The sequence below is a fragment of the Myxine glutinosa genome, chromosome 14 (genome assembly GCF_964187855.1).
Source record: "Myxine glutinosa chromosome 14, kmMyxGlut1.1, whole genome shotgun sequence".
NCBI lineage: Eukaryota > Metazoa > Chordata > Myxini > Myxiniformes > Myxinidae > Myxine > Myxine glutinosa.
Genome location: NC_136274.1, coordinates 73,007,909 through 73,031,599, shown reverse-complemented (window position 1 = coordinate 73,031,599; position 23,691 = coordinate 73,007,909). Strand labels below are relative to the sequence as shown.

Here is a 23,691-nt window from a genome sequence, read left to right as displayed (position 1 = left end):
GGTGTGCTTTTTTCAGAATTTTTTTACAAATTCATAAAAATGAAATGCTGAAATGTCTCGAGTCAATAAGTATTCAATGCCTTTGCTATGACACTCCAAATTCAGCTCAGGTGCATCCAATTTCGTTTGATCATCCTTGAGATGTCTCCACAACTTGATTGGAGTCCATCTGTGGCCTATTCAATTGATTGAACATTATTTAGAAAGAAACACACCTTTCTATATTAGGTCCCACAGTTGACAGTGCATGTCTGAGCAGAAACTCCACTCTGAAGTCCAATAAACTGTTCGTAGAACTCCGAGATATAATTGTGAGGAGGCATAGATCTGGGGAAGGGCATAAAATAATTTCTAAAGTGTTGAAAGTTCCCAAGAGCACATTGAGCTCCATCATTAGGAAACAGAAAGAATATGGAACCACCCAGACTCTTCCTCTAGCTGGCCATCTGACCAAATTGTGCGACCGTGCAGGAAGGACCTTTGTCAGGGAGATGACCAAGAACCCAATGACCACTCTGACGGAATTACAGAGTTCCTTTGATGAGATGGGAGAACCTGCTGAAAGGACAACAGTCGCTGCAGCACTTCACAAATCTAGGCTTTATGTGAGAGTAGCAAGATGGAAGGCACTCCTGAGAAAAAGGCACATGACAGCATTCCTGGAGTTTGCAAAAAGGTATGTGAAATATTCTGAAAGAATGAGGCAAAAGATTTTGTGGTCTGATGAGATGGAAATTAAACTCTTTAGCCTGAATGCAAAGTGCTTTGTCTGGTGGAAACCTAGCGCAGCTCATCACCCATCTAACACCATCCCTACCATGAAGTGTGGTGGTGCCAGCATCATGCTCTGGGGATGCTTTTCAGCGGTAGGGACTGGGAGACGTGTAAGGATAGAGGGAACAATTAATGGAGCCAAATAAAGGCAAATCCTTGAAGAGAACCTGCTTCAGAGTGCAAAAAGACCTTAGACTGTGGCGAAGCTTTATGCTCCAACAGGCCAATGACCCCAAGCATACACCAAAGCAACACTGGAATGGCTTCAGAACAAGAATGTAAAAGTCCTTGAGTGGCATAGCCAAAGCCCAGACTTGAATTCCATCGAGAATCTGTGGAAAGACTTGAAGATTGCTGTTCACCGACGCTCCCCATCCAAGTTGACAGAGTTTGAGCAAGTCTGCAAGGAATTATGGGAGAAACTCCCCAAATCCAGATGTGCAATGCTGATACAGACATACCGAAGAAGACTCTAAGCTGTAATCGCTGCCAAAGGCGCTTCTCTGATCGATTGTCTCAGGGGGTTAAATACCTATGTAAATTAGATATTTCTACATTTCATTATTTTTTATTTTGTAAAACATTCTCGAAAAAAAATTCCACTTTGACATTATGGGGTATTATGTGTAGATCAGTGACAAAAAAAATCTCAAATTAATGCATTTTAAATTCAGGCTTTAACACAACAAAATGTGAAAAAAATCAACGGGTGTGAATACTTTCTGAAGGCACTGTACTTGTTAACTCCACTGAAAAAAAATCAAAAAAATCTTACTATACCTGCATTCTGTTCTATTTTAAAAACATATTAGTCTGTAAACGTTCCTTTCAGTGAAACATCCTGTGCTACGTCCTGGCATGATATCCTAGAGGTATGCGCACCGACCCGGAGTTTGAATTCTCTTCCAGCTGTAAACTCGTGTTTCACATGAACTACGAGGAATTGATGTGTGTTGTCCCTAAGATGGGCATTAAAATTGGCCTCTCCTCACTCCTCCACCGGCATGAGTTAGTGGACATTAAAGATCGCACAGTGTCCTTCGTAAAGAGTAGGCGAGTTATCACCGGCACCCTGGAACAAATGACAAATTCTTTCTCTAACCTACAGGGGGAACTGCATCAGTGGTGGTTGTGTCCGCCCCCTCCCCCCACTCCTTTCCATGCAAACGATGGCATATATACATATATACATATACATACATAACTGCATATGAAAGAAGAGGAATCCTGTGGAATCACACTCATTAAATGAGTGTGTATACCTCAAAGCCTTCCAGTGTCTGAGTTGAATTCCCAACACAATTGGAGTAATCAATGTTACATGTTGCCCCGCATGTCATGATGTGTTATACGCCTAATTGTGATGTAATTTTGATGATTTCCAGGTCACCTGTCTGGGACCTTTGGGGTCGCAGTCTTGTGTAAACTTTCAAAGCTTCACTTTTCTTCATGTTGTTGACTTGTGTTCCATCCCACAGAGACCCGCTCATCCTGGGTCACGATCCAGTCCTGAGTGTTAACTTCACCATTACTAACAAGGGAGAGGACAGCTTTTTCACCGTATTGAGCCTCGTTTACCCATCGCTGTTCTACTTCAAGGAGGTCAATGGCAATATGTTCTCCATCACATCGATTTGCACCACATGAGTCCACTTGGAGTTTACAATAATTGACTTGCTCAGGGAAGCTTCTCAATGATTCTCAAAGCTCGTGTTGTGGTTTGACCCTAGAATGCATAGGTCCGGTCCAACGAACCCGGGGTTGTATTTTGCATTATACCTGAGGTAATTTGTACATGACCCATTCCACTCAAGACTCATCATCTCCGGGGAGATGTCCTGAGTCATTTGAGATGTATTCAAGTTGTTTTGAAAGCTTATATTATTTGTGTTTCCAGGATCTTGTTTTTACATGTTCTTCCCGAGTTTTTTCTCAACCTCATGTTTATTTTACGATCTTTTAAATCGGATCAGCGATTTGATTTCTTTGACAAAGATACGTATTTTCTTTTTATTCGTGTTTTTTATTTTAGGAATTATGTTCTTCCAAAAGAAAAATTCACAATTCAAACCGATCGTCATGAAACTTCACCAAATCGTTGAGGTCGTCACAATTGAGAAGCCTATTGGTTTTGAAGTCAAATTTCTAAAATCAGTTTTTAATCTGATTGACTTGAATCTTGTACACCATTTGTACATTGATTCACTAAATTGGAAAACCAACTATTTTTGAGGTCAAAAGGTCAAATGTCAACTCAAGGTTAAACTTCCAAAATCATTAATTTTCATCTGAAAAACCATCAATTTTCATCCGATTGACTTGGAGAATTGAACTCTGTAGCATTTGCACTTTGAGTCACTAAGTAGGGAGTGACTTTGAGTCACTAACCAACTGTTTTTAGGTCAAAAGGTCAACATAGGCCAAAGGTCAACCACCTTTTTCAAATTTTTAAAATCCTCAATTTTCATCCGATTGACTTGAAATTTGAATAGGATTTACATATCAGCTAACTGAATTCAATCGCCAACTATTTTGGGGATCAGCATTGGCCAACAGGTCAACATAGGGCTAAAGGTCAACAACATTTTTCAAATTTCTAAAATCCTCAATTTTCATCCGAATGATTTGAAATTTGAATCGGATTAACATGTGAGATAAATTAATTCAACTGCCAACTATTTTTGAGATAAACGTGGGCCAAAAGGTCAACATAGTCCAAAAGGTCAACAACATTTTCAAATTTCTAAAATCCTCCGATTTGCTTGAAATTTGAATGGGATTTTCAGATCAGTGAATGGAATTCAAACACCAATTATTTTTGAGATCAACATAGGCCAAAAGGTCAACATCGGCCAAAGGTCAACGACTTCTTTAAAATTTCCAAAATCCTCAATTTTCATCCGGTTGACTTGAAATCTGAATAGGATATGCATATCAGCTTACTGAAAGAAACCACCAATTATTTTTGAGGTCAACATAGGCCAAAAGGTCAACATAGGCAAAAATTCTAAAATTGTCAATTTTCATCCGATTAACTTAAAAATTTGAGATGATCAGGTCACTGAATTCAACCACTAATTATTTTTGAGGTCAAAAGGATGCTCCATTGAATGCCATGCTACTTTGTTCTGTTTTGCCAAGTGTCACTTTGTGAGTGATTTTTAATTTGTTGTCCGCTCACTTATACTAGCCTACAGGACACTTTTAAACTGATCTTCACAAAACTTTACGAAATGGTAGAGTTCATGGTCCAACAAAATCCTATATATTTTTGGGGTGAAAAGGTCAAAAGGTCAACATAGGCCAACAATCAACCACTTTTTTCAAATCTCTAAAATCCTCAATTTTCATCCGATTGACTTGAAATTTGAATAGTATATACATATCGGCAAACTGAATTCAACCACCAACTACTTTTGAGATCAGTATAGGGCCAAAAGTCAACATAGACCAAAGGTCAACAACAATTTCAAATTTCTAAAATGCTTAATTTTCATCCGATTGACTTGAAATTTGAAAAGGATTTAAACATCGGCAAATTGAATTCAACCACCAACTATTTTTGAGATAATCATAGGCCGAAGGTCAACAACAATTTCCGATTTCTAAAATCCTCAATTTTCATCTAATTGACTTGGAATTTGAATGTGATTTTCATATCGGCTAACTGAATTCAATCACCAACAATTTTTGAGATCAGCGTAGGCCAAAAGGTCAACCACCTTTTAAAATTTTTCTAAAATCCTCAGTTTTAATCCGATTGACTTGAAATTTGAATAGGATTTTAATTTCAGCCATCTGAATTCAACCACCAACTATTTTTGAGATAATCATAGGCAAAAGGTCAACAACAATTTCAAATTTCTAAAATCCTCAATTTTCATCCGATTCACTTGAAATTTGAATGGGATTTACATATCAGTTAACTGAATTCAACCAACAACTATTTTTGAGATCAGCATAGGCCAACGATCAACTACTTTTTTCAAATTCCTAAAATCGTAAATTTTCATCCGATTGACTTGAAATTTGAATAGGATTTACATTTCGGCGAACTGAATTCAACCACCAACTTTTTTTGAGATCAGCTTTGGCCAAAAGGACAACATAGGCCAAAGGACAACCACTTTTTTTGAATTTCTAAAATCCTCAATTTATATCCAATTGACTTGAAATTTGAATAGGATTTACATATCTGCTTACTGAATTCAACCACCAACTATTTTTGAGATCAGCTTTGACCAAAAGGTCAACATGGACCAAAGGTCAACAACAATTTCAATTTTCTAAAATCCTTAATTTTCATCCAATTCACTTGAAATTTGAATGGGATTTACATATCAGCAAACTGAATTCAACCACCAACTATTTTTAAGATCACCATTGGTCAAAGGTCACCAACAATTTCAAATTTCTAAAATCCTTAATTTTCATCTGATTCACTTGAAATTTGAATGGGATTTACATATCAGTTAACTGAATTCAACCAACAACAATTTTTGAGATCAGCATCGGCCAAAAGGTCAAAATAGGCCAAAGTTCAACCACCTTTTTTCAAATTTCTAAAATCCTAAATTTTAATCCGATTGACTTGAAATTTGAATAGGATTTACATATCGGCAAAATGAAATCAACCACCAACTATTTTTGAGATCAGCGTAGGCTAAAACGTCAACATAGACCGAAGGGCAACGCTTTTTTGAATTTCTAAAAGCCTCAATTTTCATCCGATTGACTTGAAATTTGAATTGGATTTTCATATCAGCTAACTGAATTCAACCACAAATTATTTGTGAGGTCAAAAGGATTCTCTACTGAGTGCCATTCTGCTTTGTTCTCTTTTGCCAAGTGTCGCTCTATGAGTGATTTTTCATTTGTTTTTTTGTGAACAAAATATCTCAAAGTTTTGGACGGATACGGACGAAATTTGGCAGAGATGTAGCGTATGTCACAAGGGCGAAATGATTTGATTTTGGTGAAGATCCCTATATCCGGCTACTATAAATTTGTAAGTGATTCTTCACCATTGGGAGATCGGGCCAAAAACGATGCATAGCAGGATATCTCAAAAAGTTGTGGACGGATTTGTACTAAACTTGGTGGACCGGTTGGGTGTCTGACAAGGACAAATAAATTTGATTTTGGTGAAGATCTGAATATGGATTCCGATATGATAATTATTTGTTTTTTCAGCGATTCTTCACCAAAGAGTGATAGGGCTAAAACCAACATATAGCAGGATATCTCAAAGCGTTATGGACGGATTTGGATGAAACTTGTTGGACAGGTTGTGTGCGTGACAAGGAAGAATCGATTCAATTTTGGTGAAGATCCGGATCCAGGTAGTAGAATTTTTAAAGCAATTCTTCACCATTGAGTGATATGGCCAACCAGGTGGAGGTATGCTCTGTTACGTGCTCCTCCCCAACCCCCTGGTCACGGTGTACCTCCGAGCCCCGAGAGGAGTCACGGCAGAAAAATGTGTTATTCTGTATGTCAAAGATCAATGGTGAAGCCACACCGATTGTTACCAACAAACAAATATTGTATTAAGATCACACAAGAATAACAGTACAACAATAATAGTAATCAAAAGTACAATCAATATATCCTATGATGGTACCATCAGTTTCGTAATATATAACTCACTGTGCTCCAAGTGAGTGAAACAAGAATGTTCCCCAATGTCTCTATTCCGGCTTCAAGCCAAAGTTGATCCGCTCCAGCGATCGTCAGAACGATGTCCAATCGAGACCAGAATCCCGTTCGGATGACAAGTACAGTCCCGCTGCCAAAGCTGCGCAAAGGCGCCCTCAAGGCGACTGGGAAATCCAAAGGCGCCCTCCAGAGACTGGGAAATCACCCCCTCGGGTATGGACGTTTCACGGCTCACAGTCGGCGAACCTCAGATTTATCTTCAAAATCCACGTTACACACACCCACACCAGATAGATGTCTGAATGCGGTGAAAACGGCTGAAGTGAAGCAAAGAAAACCTTGCGCAACGCAAAGAAAACCTTGCGCGACGCACAAAGCGCGCGGGTCAAAATGGCCGACGGCCCGTACTCGAGACGTAACGGCAGTCCAACGATTCTTTTCGGAATCGACCTCAAAACCTGACACGCAGGTTGATCTGTCACAGCGATAACAACTCTTTTGGAGGAATCCCTTTCCTGGGAAACCCAAAGTTCACTCGTGACTCTTGCTCGCCAACGTTCGCTCAGGACCTCGAAACAACTCGGCTTTCTTGTCCGACTCACTCGCTCCGCCTTCTTTTCCTCCTCTTCCACTTCGTCATCGTCCGGTTCCCGATCCGGTTTTCGGTTTCTTTTAATTCTAACTTTTTCACCTTTTGAAAACAGTTCATAAACAATAAACCTTTTGAAAACAATAATAGTACATGGAATCAAAAATATTTACAGTGGATGAAAACCACAACAACGGAAGTGACGAATCCGTAACAGCTCTCTACTGAGTGCCATTCTAGTTGTTTTTTTATTTAGCATGGGGACGGTGTCCTTTATATCTGTACTTGTTTGTTTTCCTGTTTGTCCAGGCGATACCTCAGCCTTCATTTGAGCTAACACGGCAAAAATGATATTTTTTATTTTTTGATTAAACAATTAATTGATAAATTACTGAATTATTATTGATTTATTCAGTACTTATTTATTTTCTTTCTCATTTGGGCAATATTTCAGGCACCTTTTGAGCTACAAAACTGATATTTGGTCATGGCAGTGAGCAAGTGATTTGGTTTTAAAATATATTTTCGATTTATTGATTAATCAATTAATCGAGTAATTATTGAATTTTTGTTCAATTATTTACTGAATTAATTTTCAAAAAGTTACAGATTCGTATGAAACAATTCCGTCTCCATGTGCTGTATGGTGGTGCTCTGGCAATGTCGTGCGCTGGACGATGTTATTTATTCATTTGGTTCAGGAGTGGTGTCCTTTGAATGTCGCTCTTGTTCTTTTTTCTTTTGTTCCGGATCAGTCGGATGATGGGATCAAATGTGGAATTCCTGAGAAAGATGCTGCGAAGGAGCTCGTAACCCTCATGTGCGATGTAAATTACCCCGTGTTCAAGAAATCTACCAAGGTAATGTGCACTGGTAACCGGCCATTTGTGATGCCTTGTTGGTTTTTTTTCTTCCCAAATGGAAGCAAAGCAAAACAAGTGCAAATGCCAGTGGTAATAACATTATTTTGTTGAATAACTTCTGCTTTCAGTTTTTATTCAAAGTTCAATTTGAAGTCGGTGTCATCAAAGATTCTTTGCCATCCATTGCTATCCATGCCAAGGTCAACAGGTAACCAACCTATCATCACTGATTAACTGATGGGTAGTAAATAATTGCTGAGGGTGAAATATCCAAGTCATAAAATAAAAAAAATAAAAAATATGTCGTGTGGAATCCAAAAAACCAATCCAAGGTAGGAATGACGCCACAACACGGCACCACAATCCTTTTATGGATTGCCACCATGACATCTTTTGACATTTTTTGTTATCGGTGACTGTCTGGCCATAGTAACAATTGTATGTAGATGTTTATGTGGGAGATTTTTAGTGAGGGTTGGTGTAATTGTATTTGTTGTGGGCTGGCAGGATGGTCTAAAAGTACGCACACTCGCCCCCAAGCTGTATAGCCTGGGTTTGAATCCCAACCCAGCTATTAACCGTCATCCTGGTGTTTCACAGGCAAGATGGTTCATCAATCTATGTTCATCAAAGATGACGTTATGGCAATATGTAAAAGGATTGCGGTGTCGTATTTTGGTGTCATTCCTGCCTTACTTTCTTGTTTTTGGGGGAATTTCCTCTTGATAAAATTTTTCATCTTTTAAAAAAGTGCTTTTGTCTGACTTTTTCTGTTGTGTGGTGGGGAGGGGGGGGGGGGGTGCTGAGGGGGTTATCATGGATGGTTGTGTCAATAGTAACGTGGTAAATTGTGGTTCAATTGTCAAGTGGAAATCATGTGGTGAAGTATTTCGGTTCTTGCATGTATTATATTCAAATTAAAATGTGCATGAAATAATATCAGATACACGGATAATGCTGCAGGTCTACGTGAATGCATCCAATGTGTTGTTGCATCACTATTCGTGTACTGAACATGCAGGGGCGAGTAGTATAAAATAAAACAAGTCAGAATTTATTTTTTTTTGAAAAAAATGAAATAAACCGGTTGTGTAGGGAGGGAATCCCCAAAAAACAAACCAACGAGCTTTTATGGAATGACACCACAATACAACACCACAATACTTTTACAGATTACCACCACGACATATTTTGATGTTTTTGTTATAGGTGGCAATAATAACAATTGTATGAAGATGTTCGATGTGTATGTTCAAGTGATGTGTAGATGTGTAGATTTGTAGGGTGGGTTGGTGTAATTGTGGATTTTATTTGTTGTGGGATTTTAGACAGAAAAATGTGAAAATGTCGTCATTGCAATCCATAAAAGGATTGTGGTGTTGCATTTTGGTGTTATTCCTACCTTGTCATTCATTCATTCCTTGTTATTCATTCATTCCTTGTTTGGTTGTTTTTTTTTTCGATTCTATCCCGACATATTTTTTCATTTACAAACAAGAATGACCGCACTGTGGTCACAACCTGCGACAAAATCCAGTAACGGCCAACGGGCCGATTGGGAAGCACACTTTTAAAGCACTCCTAGAAGATGAACAGCGTGATTGGGAAATACATTTAATGCGTTATTAACACATTAACTCGACACCTCTCATCCATGCCACTCTTCCCACGGTTATATCAGAACAAGTTGATTCGTCACGGCTTGTTGACCCCAACATTTCATAGACACAATACCCCACGCAGTGTTACTTCAATTTTAATAAAATTAAGGTTGTAACTGTCGTAAGGAAAAATCCCAAAGTTTAGTCTGATTGAAGTAGTCCAGAAGCAGTTCCGAACAGCACCCGTATACACTACCCCATTCAACATTTATTGATGGATGTACGGACAAACAGACGGTAACTAATTGCTTAACCCTGCTTTTCGCTAAGCGTGCTTGGGCTAATAAGTGTACTGCATTGAGATGTAAACCCTGTAGGAGATGCATAACCTTTATGATTTGATCATCTGCTCTGTGTCTGGGAAGTTCATGGTTCGAACCTCGGCCGAGTTATACCAAAGACTTTTAAAATGGTACTATGTTGTACCTACAGGTATGCACAAACACGCATACTGTAGATTAGGATCCATTGCGCAGCATTTGATGAGCCAAGTGGCCTCCTCCTGCATTGAAGTTCCTTGTAAGGGAACTCGTATTATACCCATCACCGTCTGTGCTCCAGGCTCATCAGATGTCTCTCATTCTGTAAAGTTCTTGCCTGCTCCAACTGACGGAGGAGGACAAAGTAGCTCAGCATGGCAGCTACATGTATTGGCTCGTGCACTGATAACCAATGGAGACTCACGAGACATGGAGGAATCGAAGAAGGTTCTCCGTTAAGATTATTCCCCCAAATTACTAAAACCTCAAGGCTTTTATGAACGGATCACATGGGCCCAAACCCTCGGGTATTATTAACAAACGAGTATAAAGCCCGTCAAAAATGACGGGTTGGAACAGTTTTTGACGGTACAGCGGCGTGAGCATGCCAAAGTCTGGGCCTCGTGTCAGGGCTGCTTATATCATCTTTATTTATTAGACATTCTACAGACGTAAATGAACACTCGTTTTACTCTGCGCACTTTGCACATCATGTTCAGCGAATGTCACCTCCCTGTGCCTTGTATTTATTGTGATTAAAAACAAAAACGCTTCCATACACCGACCTTGAGGCTCAGTTTGCAAGCCACCATCTACAATTCCAATGTATGAGACATAATTACTCTTCTTTTGGGTCTTCAGAGTCCTAGGGTCTTTTGGGTCCTCTGGTTCATTTAGGTATTTTGGGTGTTCAAGCTCTTTTGCATCCTTGGGATCTTTTGGGTCTTTTGTGTCCTCTGGTTCATTTGGGTCCTCAAAGTCTTTTGGGTCATTTGAGTCTTTTGGGTCCTCTGGATCTCTGGGGTCCTTGGGTCTTTTCAGTCATCTGGGTCTTTGGGGTGTTTTGGGTCTTTGGGGTCCACTGCAACCTCAGGGTTTTTAAGGGTCTTTTTGGTGTTTTGGATTGACATCCTACAGACGTAAATGAACACTCAGTTTGCTCTGCGTACTTTGCACGTCACGTTCAGCGAATTTCACCTCCATACGCCGTGTATTTATTGTAATTATAAAAAACCGCTTCCGTACACCGACCTTGAGGCTCGGTTTGCAAGCCACCATCTACAATTCCCATGTAAGACATAATTACTCTTCTTTTGGGTCTTCAGAGTCCTAAGGGTCTTTTGGGTCCTCTGGTTAATTTGTTTTTTTTGGGTGCTCAAGCTCATTTGCATCCTTGGGATCTTCTGGTTCATTTGGGTCTTTGGGGTCTTTTCGGTCATTTGAGTCCTCTGGTCTTTTCAGTCATCTAGGTATTTTGGGTCTTTGGGTTCCACTGGGTCCTCGGGGTCTTTAAGGGTCTTTTTGGTGTTTTGGATTGTTTGGTTCATTAAGGGTCTTTGAGGTATTTTGGGTTTTCAGGGACTTGTTGGTCTTCTGGGTCTTTTCGATTTTTTGGGGGTATTTGGGATATTTTGGGTCTCTGGGGTCTTTTGGGTTTTTGGGTCTTTTCGGTCTTTTCGGTCTTTAAGGGTCTTTGAGATATTTTGGGTTCTTGAGGTATTTAAGGGTCTTCTGAGTCTTTCGGATCTTCGGGGTATTTTTAGTTTTCATGGTCTTTTGGGTCTTCTGGGTATTTGGGGTCTTTGGATATTTAGGGTCTTTTGGGTCTTTTGGAATTTTAAGGATCTTTGGGTTATTTTGGATTTTCTGAGTCATTGGGGTCCTTGGGGTTGTTTGGGTCTTTTGGATCCTCAGGGTCTTTTGTGTCTTTTGGGTCTTCAGAGTCCTTGGGGTCTTCTGAGTCATTGGGGTCTTTTGGGTCCTCTTTGTCTGTTGGGGCCTCTTTGTCATTTGGGTCCTTGGGGTTGTTTGGGTCTTTTGGATCCTCAGGGTCTTCAGGGTCTTTGGGGTCCATTGGTTCTTCAGGGTATTTTGGGTCTTCAAAGTCCTTGGGGTCTTTTGGGTCCTTTTGTCATTTGGGTCCTTGGGGTTGTTTGGGTCTTTTGGGTCTTCAGAGTCCTTGGGGTCTTCAGAGTCATTGGGGTATTCTAGGTGTTCATTATCTTTTGTGTCTTTAACAGTCTACAGGGTATTTTGGGTATTTGGGTATTTTGAGTCCATTGGGTCTTCTGGGTCCTCAGAGTCTTTTAACCGGTGGACACACAATCATGTTCTCGTTTTCATTAGATCAATGAACAGGATTAAATAATTACATTGATATACGTGGGAAAATTACATGCCCAGACCAGGTATCGAACCCAGGTCCTCTGGAAAACCGTACCAGTGCTCTGCCATCTGAGCTATCTGGGATACCCTGACTGAGCATGGAATTTTTCCACACATATGGTTGCCACTCTCTTTTCGTCAATGCTTCCGGGCCACTCGCTGATAACCATAGGAGCACCAACGGCCTGAACATGAGAGGGTCTTCCTCCAATGGGGGGGGGACAAATGCATGTCCCACTCATACAAATCCACTCAGAGAGTGGCAGTCATATGTGTGGGAAAATTGCATGCTCAGTCAGAATCTCCCAGATAGTTCAGATAGCAGAGCACTGGTACAGTTTTCCAGAGGACCCGGGTTCGATTCCTTGTCTGGGCATGTAATTTTCCCACATGTATCAATTAAATTATTTAATCCTGTTCATCAATATAATTGCTTCACTATGCCCCCATTGGTGTTTTTAATAGAGGACATGGATTTGTCCCCCCCATTGGAGGAATACCCTCTCGGGAGCAAGCGGTTGGTGCTCCGATGGTTGGCAGCGAGTGCCCCGGAAGCATTGATGGAAAGAGAGTGGCAACCATATGTGTTGGAAAATTGCATGCTCAGTCAGGGTCGCTCAGATACCTTGTTTTAAGAAAAGTGAGTCTCGTGAGGCCCCGCCTAAAGTAAAGTGAGTCTCGTGAGGCCTCGCATAAAGTAAAGTGAGTCTCGTGAGGCCCCGCCGAAAGTAAAGTGTTAGTGTGTGTCATGAAGTCTCTATGAAATTGGATTTCCTGGGGCTTTGATTGAAGTAAAGAAGGTGTGGTGCAGGCTCCTGAAAGTAATGCGGGTCTATTGAGACATCGTTTTAAGTAAAGTGAGTCTCGTGAGACCTCGTTTTAAGTAAAGTGGCTCTCCCGCAGCTTTGCCTCAAGTAAAGTGGGTCTCCCGAAGCTTTGCCTCAAGTAAGGTGGGTCTCCTGAAGCTTTGCCTCAAGTAAAGTGGGTCTCCCGAAGCTTTACCGAAAGTAAAGTGGGTCTCCTGAAGCTTTACCGAAAGTAAAGTGGGTCTCGTGAAGCTTTGCCGAAAGTAAAGTGGGTCTCCCGAAGCTTTGCCGAAAGTAAAGTGGGTCTCAGGAAGCTTTACCGAAAGTAAAGTGGGTCTTGTGAAGCTTTACCGAAAGTAAAGTGGGTCTCCTGAAGCTTTACCGAAAGTAAAGTGGGTCTCGTGAAGCTTTGCTGAAAGTAAAGTGGGTCTCGTGAAGCTTTGCCGAAAGTAAAGTGGGTCTCCTGAAGCTTTACCGAAAGTAAAGTGGGTCTCAGGAAGCTTTACCGAAAGTAAAGTGGGTCTTGTGAAGCTTTACCGAAAGTAAAGTGGGTCTCCTGAAGCTTTACCGAAAGTAAAGTGGGTCTCGTGAAGCTTTGCCGAAAGTAATGTGGGTCTCGTGAATCCTCTCTCAAGTTAAGTAGGTCTCGTGAATCCTCTCTCAAGTTAAGTAGGTCTCGTGAGGTTCTCTCCAAAAGTGGATGTCAAATGAGTGTGAATAAAGAAATAATTTGTTATTTTAATGTGGTATTTCAAAGGTTCCGGTTTATATTGCACTCCTCACCTAATTTTGTCTGCTGCACTGCTTGCTTTTCCAGTGACGACGAATTGCCCAAAACTTTAATGGACAATGATGTGATTGCTGTTGCCCGTGTCTTGTATGCCATCAACACCGTACTCAAAGGGTAAGAGATTCCTCCATGACATAAACACCATGAATGTGAAGACAGTTTCCATTTTGATGAGAGTCATTGATGAATGTATCCTGTACCAACCCTGCCATAACTACCTGCTGAAGGAATGTGCAGAGCTACAAGCCTCTGAACAGGACAGAGAAGAACAACCAGATCTTATGGTTTTATTTCCAGGTATGTGTAAAACACAGATCCATTGGCATATAAAACTAAGGCCGCATTCATTGTTAACGTGAACTTTCTTTATATGCATGATCAAGGCTCATGGAAGAACGAGAGCAGAATGGAAGGCCACAAATTGGAAACACCAACAGCAGAGTACAAGTGAGAGTGAGATCAAGGGAAGGGGGGAGAAGAACACATGGGGGTGAACAAGTTGCAAGCAATAGAAGAGGAAGGAGAAGCTGGGGATGAAACAGGAAAGGAACAAACCAACCGACAAGTAACAAACGCAAAGGGATGAGGGAGTGTGGGGAAAAGAATCACAATCTCTTGGAATAGGGTGCTCGGGAATGTGGTCATTTTGGGGAGAAGAGATCATGAGTATGGAAGTTACATCAATCACCTGTTACTTCCTGATTCCCTAGAACAAGTTCACGTCGACCTTGAGGTGTTTGTGAAGGAGACGTCTTTGAGGTTTCTGCATGGTGCACATGGTCTACCCTTGTCGTTTAGCTTGGTGGAAAGTTGAACTAATCAAGCAAGGTGTTTGCTTTGCTCGTGGGGGGGTTGACTGTGACACTCTGCCAGAAATAAACACGACACCTGACAAGGCGCTCCGATGAAAAATTCCCCAAAAAAATCCCCAATGATGGTAGGAAAATCTATTTTTCCATCTGGCCTAGTTACCTCCTCCTGCACAGTTGTCCTGCTTTCAGGACTAGGTGAAGGTTTTGCCAGTTTTTACTCTTCTCCTTTTTCTCTGTCACCAGTCACATTTAGTGGCTCTCAGCCTTGTTTTGTACGAATTTAAATTAAACAAAAACCAAAATAATATAATGGTAAGATGCTTGATGTACATGCACATAATGTTTTATTTTTCATTCAGGTCGATAATCAAGGTCAACTTGTCAAAAATCTGTCATTGGAAATTACAATTCCATGTGCTTTCGAGGGACAAAACTTCCTGACCTTCGATACACCTCAGGTACTTGAGTTTAATTTAAAGTTTTTTTCATCAGATGTAAAAAAAAATGAGTTGAAGCAGTGCCACGGATTTCGTACTCAGCACAGACTGGTTTAGCATTTTCTTCCCATCAAGGAGAGTAAGGTTGTGGTTTTGAGCTTTGGTGGTGCAGCTTCCTTTACTGTATGGTTTGTACAGTGTTTGCCAAGTTTGAATCAAATGTTGTTTTATTGGTATGACATTGGTTATTGGAGTGCTGTTTCAGTGTTGAAGAAGAGTGTCTCTGTGTCTGCCTTTGTCTTATTGTCTGTACAACACCTTGAGAGTGCAATTGTGTCATTATAGTTATCACTATAACATGTGAACTAACCTCCAAGGACTTCTGAGTTAGTTTTCTAAAGCGTAGACTTCAGGTAACTGAACAGGGCTGGGCAAGCAGAGATCCACAACGAATCTTATGCGTGCCAGTTCAAGGGGGTGAATGTGATGGAGGGGGTGAATCGCAAACCTTCTCGGAGTGCCCACGGAGTGCCCTGAACATGGATCTAATGTGTGGGGGAGGAAGCGAATGAGGATTCTCGGAAACTATAAAAAAAGACCGGTCAAGGTACACGGAGAGGGGTGGTCAGAGGCGAAGTCGAGGTGTGGAGCCAATTACGCTGGTTGCGGTGGAAGCACATGATTTTTGGCCGATGATCTCGATGGCCGTGGCCTTCACTGCCCGCAGTGGGATGGTGCTAGAAAGCAATTTCCAAGCAGAAAAAGAAAAATGTTCAGTCGTCTTCATCAGACAGACAACTGAATATTGAAAATGACTCGATATTGGCACGACTTGAGGATCACAGAAGAGTACTGACTAGCGAATCGACATCACAAACAAAGTATTTATGAAGGAACAATGTGATCGCCATTGATTTTACCTCTAATCAAGGAACTTTCTTTACAACCCACAGCTCAGCCACCCCGTTTCTTGCGAGACAAAACAGCTGGAAGCTCCAGGGAAGGGCCAAGTAGCAGGACCTTGGGTAAGTTGTCTGTAGTTTTTGCTTCTGGGATGACAGTGTGAGATCACAGTGTGAAAAAGCGTAGGCTTTGAGTTTTTGATTATTGTTCCTACAAATAAATCTGCAAAGGATATTTAAAATGAAGGAAAGATTTAAATACAGGAAGTGGAAGTAAGTGCTTCCATTCATTTGCGTTATCCTTTTCCCTGCAGCTTTCTTGACCTTTCTTGCGCTTTTTTTTGTCTCAGGATGCTACAAACACTGCCAGCAGTCATTGGAAATGCCACATCACCTCCCTGAAAAGAAGGGAGACCGCTCGCGTGACATTGAAAGGAAACCTGATCGTTAAGACCCTCACCGGGGTGAGTGTAGAAATTGTCAACAGTATTCCCTGCAATATGCCTTACTGAGGAGGTAATCAAATATTATTTTCTTCAGAAAATGTGGAGCCATTTAAGTTCTTTCACAAGAAACCACTTAAAGAAGTTAAAGCACTCTAACTTATGGTCCTCACCATCAGTCATGATCTTTCTTGGGCAGAGCGTATTTCCAAGATGGTCTCGAAGGCCAGCCGCTGACTCGGCAGTGGGCATCCTTCAACGTGGAAGGTCTTTCCTTGGCCAGTCTGAACTTTTGTCAACCTACAAGGCTTTCATCCGCAGCTCAATGGAGTACTGCTCTCCCCTTTGGGCTGGTGCCCCTGCCTCATACTTTGCCCTTCCTGATGTCTGTAAATCAAGGTCCTCAAAATCATTGGGATCTTCCGTGGCAAAGTGTCGCGGCCTGTTACTTTCACATCACAGACAGGTTGCCACCTTCTCTGTATTCTACCATCTATTTTTTGGTCTTCAATCCTCTGCCCTCTCTTGACTCTGTTCATCCTAGGCCATGAGCCTCGATCATGAACTACCATTTATCATTGAGCAATTGGACCAACCATCATGGATTTTGAGCATGCTCCTGAAATTTTCACACAAAATCTTCCTACAGTTGGCATTAAACTGAGTGTCTTGTCTGCTAGCAATATTTGTTTGACGATAAATGCCCTACCGCATCTTTTGATGAAGAGTAGGTGTTGTCACAAGTGTTATAACGTAAAGGGCTACTGCATCACCCGAATACAATCGACATTTTCTCCCCTAACGTGCAGCTGGAAATTACTACCCTAATGTGCAGGAGCTCTGCATCGGCGGGGCAGCCAGGCCTTAGTAATGATGCAACCAATGGGACAAATTTGGAATTGAATTCCGGTCCAAAATGCGTTCCCTAACAACTTTGGAGATGTCCGACACACAAGTACAGCAAACTTAACAAACATCTCCCAGGCAGGATTTCTATGTTGCTCGGTGCTTGTTTCAGTGGGTTTTCCATCCTCTTTGGTTTGGTTTAATCCTGGGATTCGTCGATCTGAGGATCGTTGAAGACGTGGCCCTGAAGGCATAATTTAGTGCCGATCAAGAAACTATGGTGAGGATGAAGCAAACATAATATCCCTGCCAGATTGAAGATGCACCCACCAGGCAAGACTCGAGATTATGTTCGGAATGAATACATGGCACAGAATCCACTCGCGAAACAGGTGCTTCCATCGTCTCGGTCGCTCGGTGATGTCGTGTCAGAGTCGAGTCCCAAAGTGCCTGTGAAAGTTTTCAAGGTGATGCAGGTTTTTGGGCAGGAGTAGTAAAATTGGTCCCGAGTGAGGGAACCTGTCAGAATGCAAGTCATTCAATGGAACAAATGTTTTGAGCTTTGCACACACTTTGAATCATTGTAAGTTGCAGATAACTATACGAAGGAAGAAGTTACACTTGATGACAATGACTTATTTCGGCTTATCGTCTTCCCCTCGCAGCTTAACGTTGAGAAAGTCAAGATGAAATCGGAAGCCCACCTGCGTTTTGACACATCGGTGTTCAAGCAAGTCTCAGACAAAATGGCGCAGTACAACAACCTAATTGTAGGTACCGCTCAGCAACATGCAGGCAAAGTTATTTATGTGACAACTATTTATGTGCCAGGTTGAACATTTTATGTTTTGGATCCACTGATGGGCAGGATCTGGATTCGGACCTGAACCAAAATCTAATCATCCTGTTCTTTTCACATAACCAACTCATCCACCAAGTTTAGTCATAACTCGTCCATAACTTTTTTAAATATCATGTTATGTATCGCTTTTCACCCGATCTCTCAATGGTGAAGAATCACTTAAATTTATATAATTCTCGTATCCCAATCCATATTCAGATCTTCACCAAAATCGAATCGATTCGTCCTTGTCACACACCCAACCTGCCCACCAAGTTTCGTCCAAATCCATCCATATAATTTTGAGATTACGTGCTATGTATCGGTGTAGCCCGATCACTCAATCGTGAAGAATCACTCAAACATTAAATCATTCTCGTATCCAATTCCATATTCAGATCTTCACCAAAATCGAATCGATTCTTCCTTGTCAGACACAACCTCTTCACCGAGTTTCGTCCAAATCTGTCCAAATCCGCCCATAACGTTTGAGATATCGTGCTGTGTATCGGTTTTAGTCCTATCTCTCAATGGTGAAGAATCACTTTAAGAATTCTACTAGCCGGATCTACGGAGGACCAAACGAGCTTTAACACTCCGAGGCGTTCAGTTCAAAAATCGAGCAGAGGATACGCGTGGGAGAAATGGGGGAGAAGCCCGGAGCACTTACCTTCACGGAACCCCCGATGTCCTCGACCCTGCAATAAATCAACTCAAACAACCCAGGTTTAAAATGGACAAAAATAACAGGTTTAATGAAAGAAATGCCGGTACAAAGAAAATGTGCGATAAACTAAATTCCTAAATGGGGTACTCCCACAAACAGAGTCGAAAACAGATGAAGGATAAATTTTGTCAGGGGTCATCAAAATCGTCTCAGGCCCCTCCCCCCGAGCACGCAATCCGGACGTGGCTCTGGTGTTGGCAGGAAAAAGGCCTCGCTAGCCCTCGTTAACTAGGCCACGCTCGTTGGTGCGAAACAGGCCTTACATGTGAAGCGAATGGCAGGTGTGCAGCCTGCTCTTCCACGCCGTGCTCGTCCACCTGTCATCTGCACGGAAAACCGCAGTTCCCTGGCCACGGCTCTTCCTCCGCCCAACCACCAGCAAGATGTCCCAACACGGCCGCTCACGATGAAGCCTCCATAACAAGAGAAGGCAAGAGCGCGCCAAAGGGAAGGAAGATAATGTGCCGGCAAACAACCGTCCACCACCAGAACCCAAACCGAGGAGAAAAAATGCACAACCATTCACTATGACATCCAGAACAAGAAGGGGAAATGTCTGCCGCTCCAACTATCTTGTACACGCTGCTCTGACGTCATCCGTGCCTGCGCTTCACCAATCAGCGTGTGCCACCTCTTTGTGGTCCATCTCTGCTCCTATTAGCAAGTCTCATCTTACCCGGGCTTGTGCCAATCAACTCCCCCTGCCCAATCACCGCTCTTCTGGACGTGGCTCTCGGCCTGCCTGTCCTTGTGTGATTCACCACGTCGGGATAATCAGCGCTAGTTCTTCATGTATGGTTTCCGGTAGTTTTATTATTAATTAGTGTAGTTTAATGGGCAATTTTGGCTAGTGTCTAGTGCGGGGTCATAAGGAACAGAGGTATAGATTACAGAGGTATTGACACACAGGGGATTAATTTACCCATATTTCCTGAGCTAATTAACAAGCCCCACTCCTCTGATGGGGACAAAGATACACTTACACACAGTCCGGTCTAATACAAATTCCCTACTTATTACATGGGTTGGTTCTTCATCTTCACGACAATCGGAACACACTAATCTATGCATTGTACCTGGTTCTAAGGTAATCATTGTCTACCCCCTATAAACTTAACAGTATACATTGAAGTCTATCAAAGAAGCATGACCACACTGTGGTCACAACATGTGACATAATCCGGTAAAAGGCCGATTGGGAAACGCGCATTTAAAGCACTTTAAAATGAAGAACATGGTTATTGGGAAACACACATTTAATGCGCTATTAAAAGCTTAACTCGACACCTCTCATCCATGTCACCCTCCCCAAGGTTATATCAGAACGAGCTGATTCGTCACATGGTCACCCATTGCTTATCCCCAATATGGGGTCATTCAAAAATTATGTAACGCTATTTTTTTAAGCAATTTGCGTAAAGTAATGCTTGATTACGTAACATAACATAATGCAACACTTCATTACCGTGCATTCTGACGGCCTTGCTTAAACCTGACTATTATTCGACATATGATAAGATTTTTCAGGGTCCCTCATCATGAATAACACTTGACCCAAACAAAGCCAATGGAAATTTGACACGACAAACCCGGGCAGTGTATAATCACCAGAGGCCTACAGGCCTAATCTGTTAGACCCACCAGAAAATCAATATGGCGGACATATAATTTGTTTGTATTCAGACGTCCTCTTCTTCTTCCGTATGCTCAAAATAACGAGGGCAGTTTAAAAAATTCAAACGAAAATTGATGATGTTGTGCAGCCTTGACCTTTGAGCTTTAGATCTAAAAAACAATTGGCTTCTTGCTCTTCATTGGTGAACCAATGAAGTGACCCAATATTCATATTCTTAAAATTTCAGATCAATTGGATGAAAATTGACAATTTTATGTGATGCTAACCGTTGACCTTTTGACAAAATTATTAATTTGTCTTCTCTGTATTCTAATAATAAAGCTTTGGAGAAAATTTGATGATAAAACTCAAATGGTAAATTTAAATTTCAGGTCAATTGGATGAAAATTTATGATTTTAAGTGATGCTGACCTTTAACCTTTTGACCTTTTGACAAAATTATTAATTTGCCTTCTCGATATTATCATAATAAAGCTCTGGTGAAAATTTGATGACGTAGCTCAAATGGTAAAAAAGCTACGGCCCAGACAGACAAACACACACACAAACACACACACAAACAAACACACACACACACACACACACACACACACACACGGAAGTGATTACAAATAAATTCCACCCCAAATTATTACCCTGGGCTCGTGAAGTCAAAATCAGGGTTAGGCATTTGGTTGCGAACATGTGGCGTACATACGTGTGGCATGCGTGTCTGCATTTTAAAAATTCATTCTCTCGGCAACCGTTGGTCCGATTGGCACATAATTTGACCATAGGAGTGCCTCCGCCTGTGGATTTTTTTATTCATAATTATGACGTCTTAGATCATGTGGTATGGACTCCATTTTAGAAAAACGTTACACCTCTATATCTCCGAAACCGCTCAATGGAAAAAATTTTAAACAAGGCTCATTGTCAAGTACACCCATGGGGAATAAGATATGTTAATGATGATGACATTGATGCCTTCATTATGACATCATAATTCGACAAGTACAACGCTTGATCTGATCAGTATGAAAAAATAATGCTCTGCAACTGTTAGTCCGATGAACACGAAATTTTGACCATTGTAGTGCCTTCTCCTGTATAACATTTTAATGATAATTATGACGTCATAGGTCATGTGGTACAGGCGCAACATTGGAAAAATCGAAAAAAGTTGCACCTCTATATCTCCAAAACCGCTCCATGGAAAATATTGAAACATGGTGTGTTGTCAAGTGCTTCCCATGGGAAATACGATTTATTAATGATGATGTCATTAGTCCCTTAATTATGACGTTATAATTCGACAAGTACAACGCTTGTTCCAATCAGTATGATTTTTTTTCTCTGCAAATGTTGGTCTGGTTGACACGAAATTTTCACCATAAGAGCGCCTCCGCATGGGGAATATGTGTTGTTAACGATGATGTCATAATTCGACAGCGACAACGCTTGCTCTGATCAGTTTTAAATTTCTTGAGCATGATCTTCACAACAATTATATTGGAGAATTTATGATGTCATTACTCACATGGTCTGTCAACCACATTGGATCAAAGAAGAAAACCCTTCAAAAACAGAATAGTTGGCTCGCAACAAGTTGACTGCCCAGGGTTAAGTATTCTTTAAATAACATATAGTTTGATAAACTCGATATTTTTCAATACCACATTGTACGAATGTGTTTCTTGGACAGCAACATTCCAAAAAAGCTATAATGTGGTACGGTACAGGTGAAATAATTAGAACCGTGAGAGCACCCAGTTTCTCCATCTTTATCTGGAGAAGATTATTCCCGAAGCTCGATGCGCATTTACCACATTGGTCAGGTGACCCACTCAGCTGCTTTCTTGTCGTGAATTCGGTGAGAGTGCGGCGTTGATAAAGTGTGCAGACGGATCACGGGCGAGTGATTTTCAGAGGAAAATTGCACATTGCAGACAAGGTTAGGCCGACCGACCTATTCCTTTACTCGGTAAACCTTGAACAAGTACTGTGTACCTGGATATCTGAAGGCGAGGATCTTGAAACGATAAAACCGGAAGACACTAAGGGGGTTTTTATATTGAACATGTGCTTCTGTTTTCTGCACAGCTTTCCACAGACTTCATCTTTTTGGAAATGACCAACTACATTCCCATCATGGTGGGCACATCTGTGGGTGGCCTGCTACTACTACTGATCATCTCAGTCATTCTGTACAAGGTCAGGATCCAACCACAAAGCCTCTGGGATAACGTCGTTAACAGAATAGACCAATGGCCACCAGCACCCTGTGATCAATCATCCATGTGTTGTACTATTTCTCTAATTCTTATCCTTTTGCTTTCTTCACATTACTCCTGAATATTGTGTTCTTCTCAGTATTGTCTTGTCTTGTTTTACCAACATTTAAACTTTGTATAAACCCACCCTCTAACCATCTTGATACTTTTTCACCATTTTTACGGCGTAGCCCATAGGGCAATGCCGTAGGAGCGTCTCCTCTTGTAGAGTTTTTTTTAGTGATAATTATGACATCATGGGTCATGTAGCATGTGTGCCATCTTGGAAAAACCGAAAAACGTTGCACCTCTATGTCTCCGAAACCGCACCATGGAAAAAATTGAAAGGTGGCTCATTATAAAGTACTCCCCATGGGGAATAACATATGCTGATGATTTTGTCATAGGTGCCTTCATTATGACGTCATAAATCGACAAGTAGAACGCTTGATCCGATCAGTGTGAATTTTTTTGAGTGTGATCTAGGGATAAATTTGTCGAGGAAACAAATTTGATGACGTCATCGGTCACGTGGTTCGGCAGCCAAATTTTTATTGCATAGCCCATCGGGCAACGTCATCTGGAACAGCGTTTGTCTGTCCATCCGGTGTATGTATGTCCCTCACAAACGTCCACCAATTAGAGCTGATTATCTCGTCACATGACAGGGGCACAGTAGATCCTCCACTCAGCAGATCCAAGCCCGGCAATGCCGTTGTTGGACTATTGGTCTTGTTTGCATTTTATCAGTGGCAGGATAGCGCAGGTGGTCTCGTGCTCTCCATTTTGTCGTTAAGTCTGGATTTGATCCCCATTGCCCTGCGGGAGGAATATTATTAATATCTCGAAGGACATCGAGGGGAATGGAAATCCGATTCTCCCATCTCCCATGAGGCTCTGGGTGCTCAACTCCACAGCATCCTTTGAAAAGAGTAGGCCATTGTGTGTTGCTAACCAGAGCAAATTCCTTGTAGTTAGCCTTCCAATTAGCACTGCAACTGCAGGCAGG

General features: G+C 41.5%; 1 protein-coding gene across 1 annotated transcript in view; it reads left to right on the top strand.

Annotated features, from left to right (window-relative positions):
- Window positions 1-23,691, top strand: part of LOC137415355 (integrin alpha-M) — a 393,088-nt gene that overhangs the window by 354,550 nt on the left and 14,847 nt on the right. The window contains exons 28-37 of the mRNA XM_068100954.2: window positions 2,253-2,376; window positions 7,777-7,881; window positions 8,013-8,092; window positions 13,814-13,900; window positions 14,014-14,083; window positions 14,958-15,056; window positions 15,989-16,060; window positions 16,288-16,401; window positions 17,892-17,996; window positions 22,513-22,623. Coding sequence (XP_067957055.2) covers window positions 2,253-2,376; window positions 7,777-7,881; window positions 8,013-8,092; window positions 13,814-13,900; window positions 14,014-14,083; window positions 14,958-15,056; window positions 15,989-16,060; window positions 16,288-16,401; window positions 17,892-17,996; window positions 22,513-22,623 — 967 coding nt within the window. The remainder of the gene's footprint in view (window positions 1-2,252; window positions 2,377-7,776; window positions 7,882-8,012; window positions 8,093-13,813; window positions 13,901-14,013; window positions 14,084-14,957; window positions 15,057-15,988; window positions 16,061-16,287; window positions 16,402-17,891; window positions 17,997-22,512; window positions 22,624-23,691) is intronic.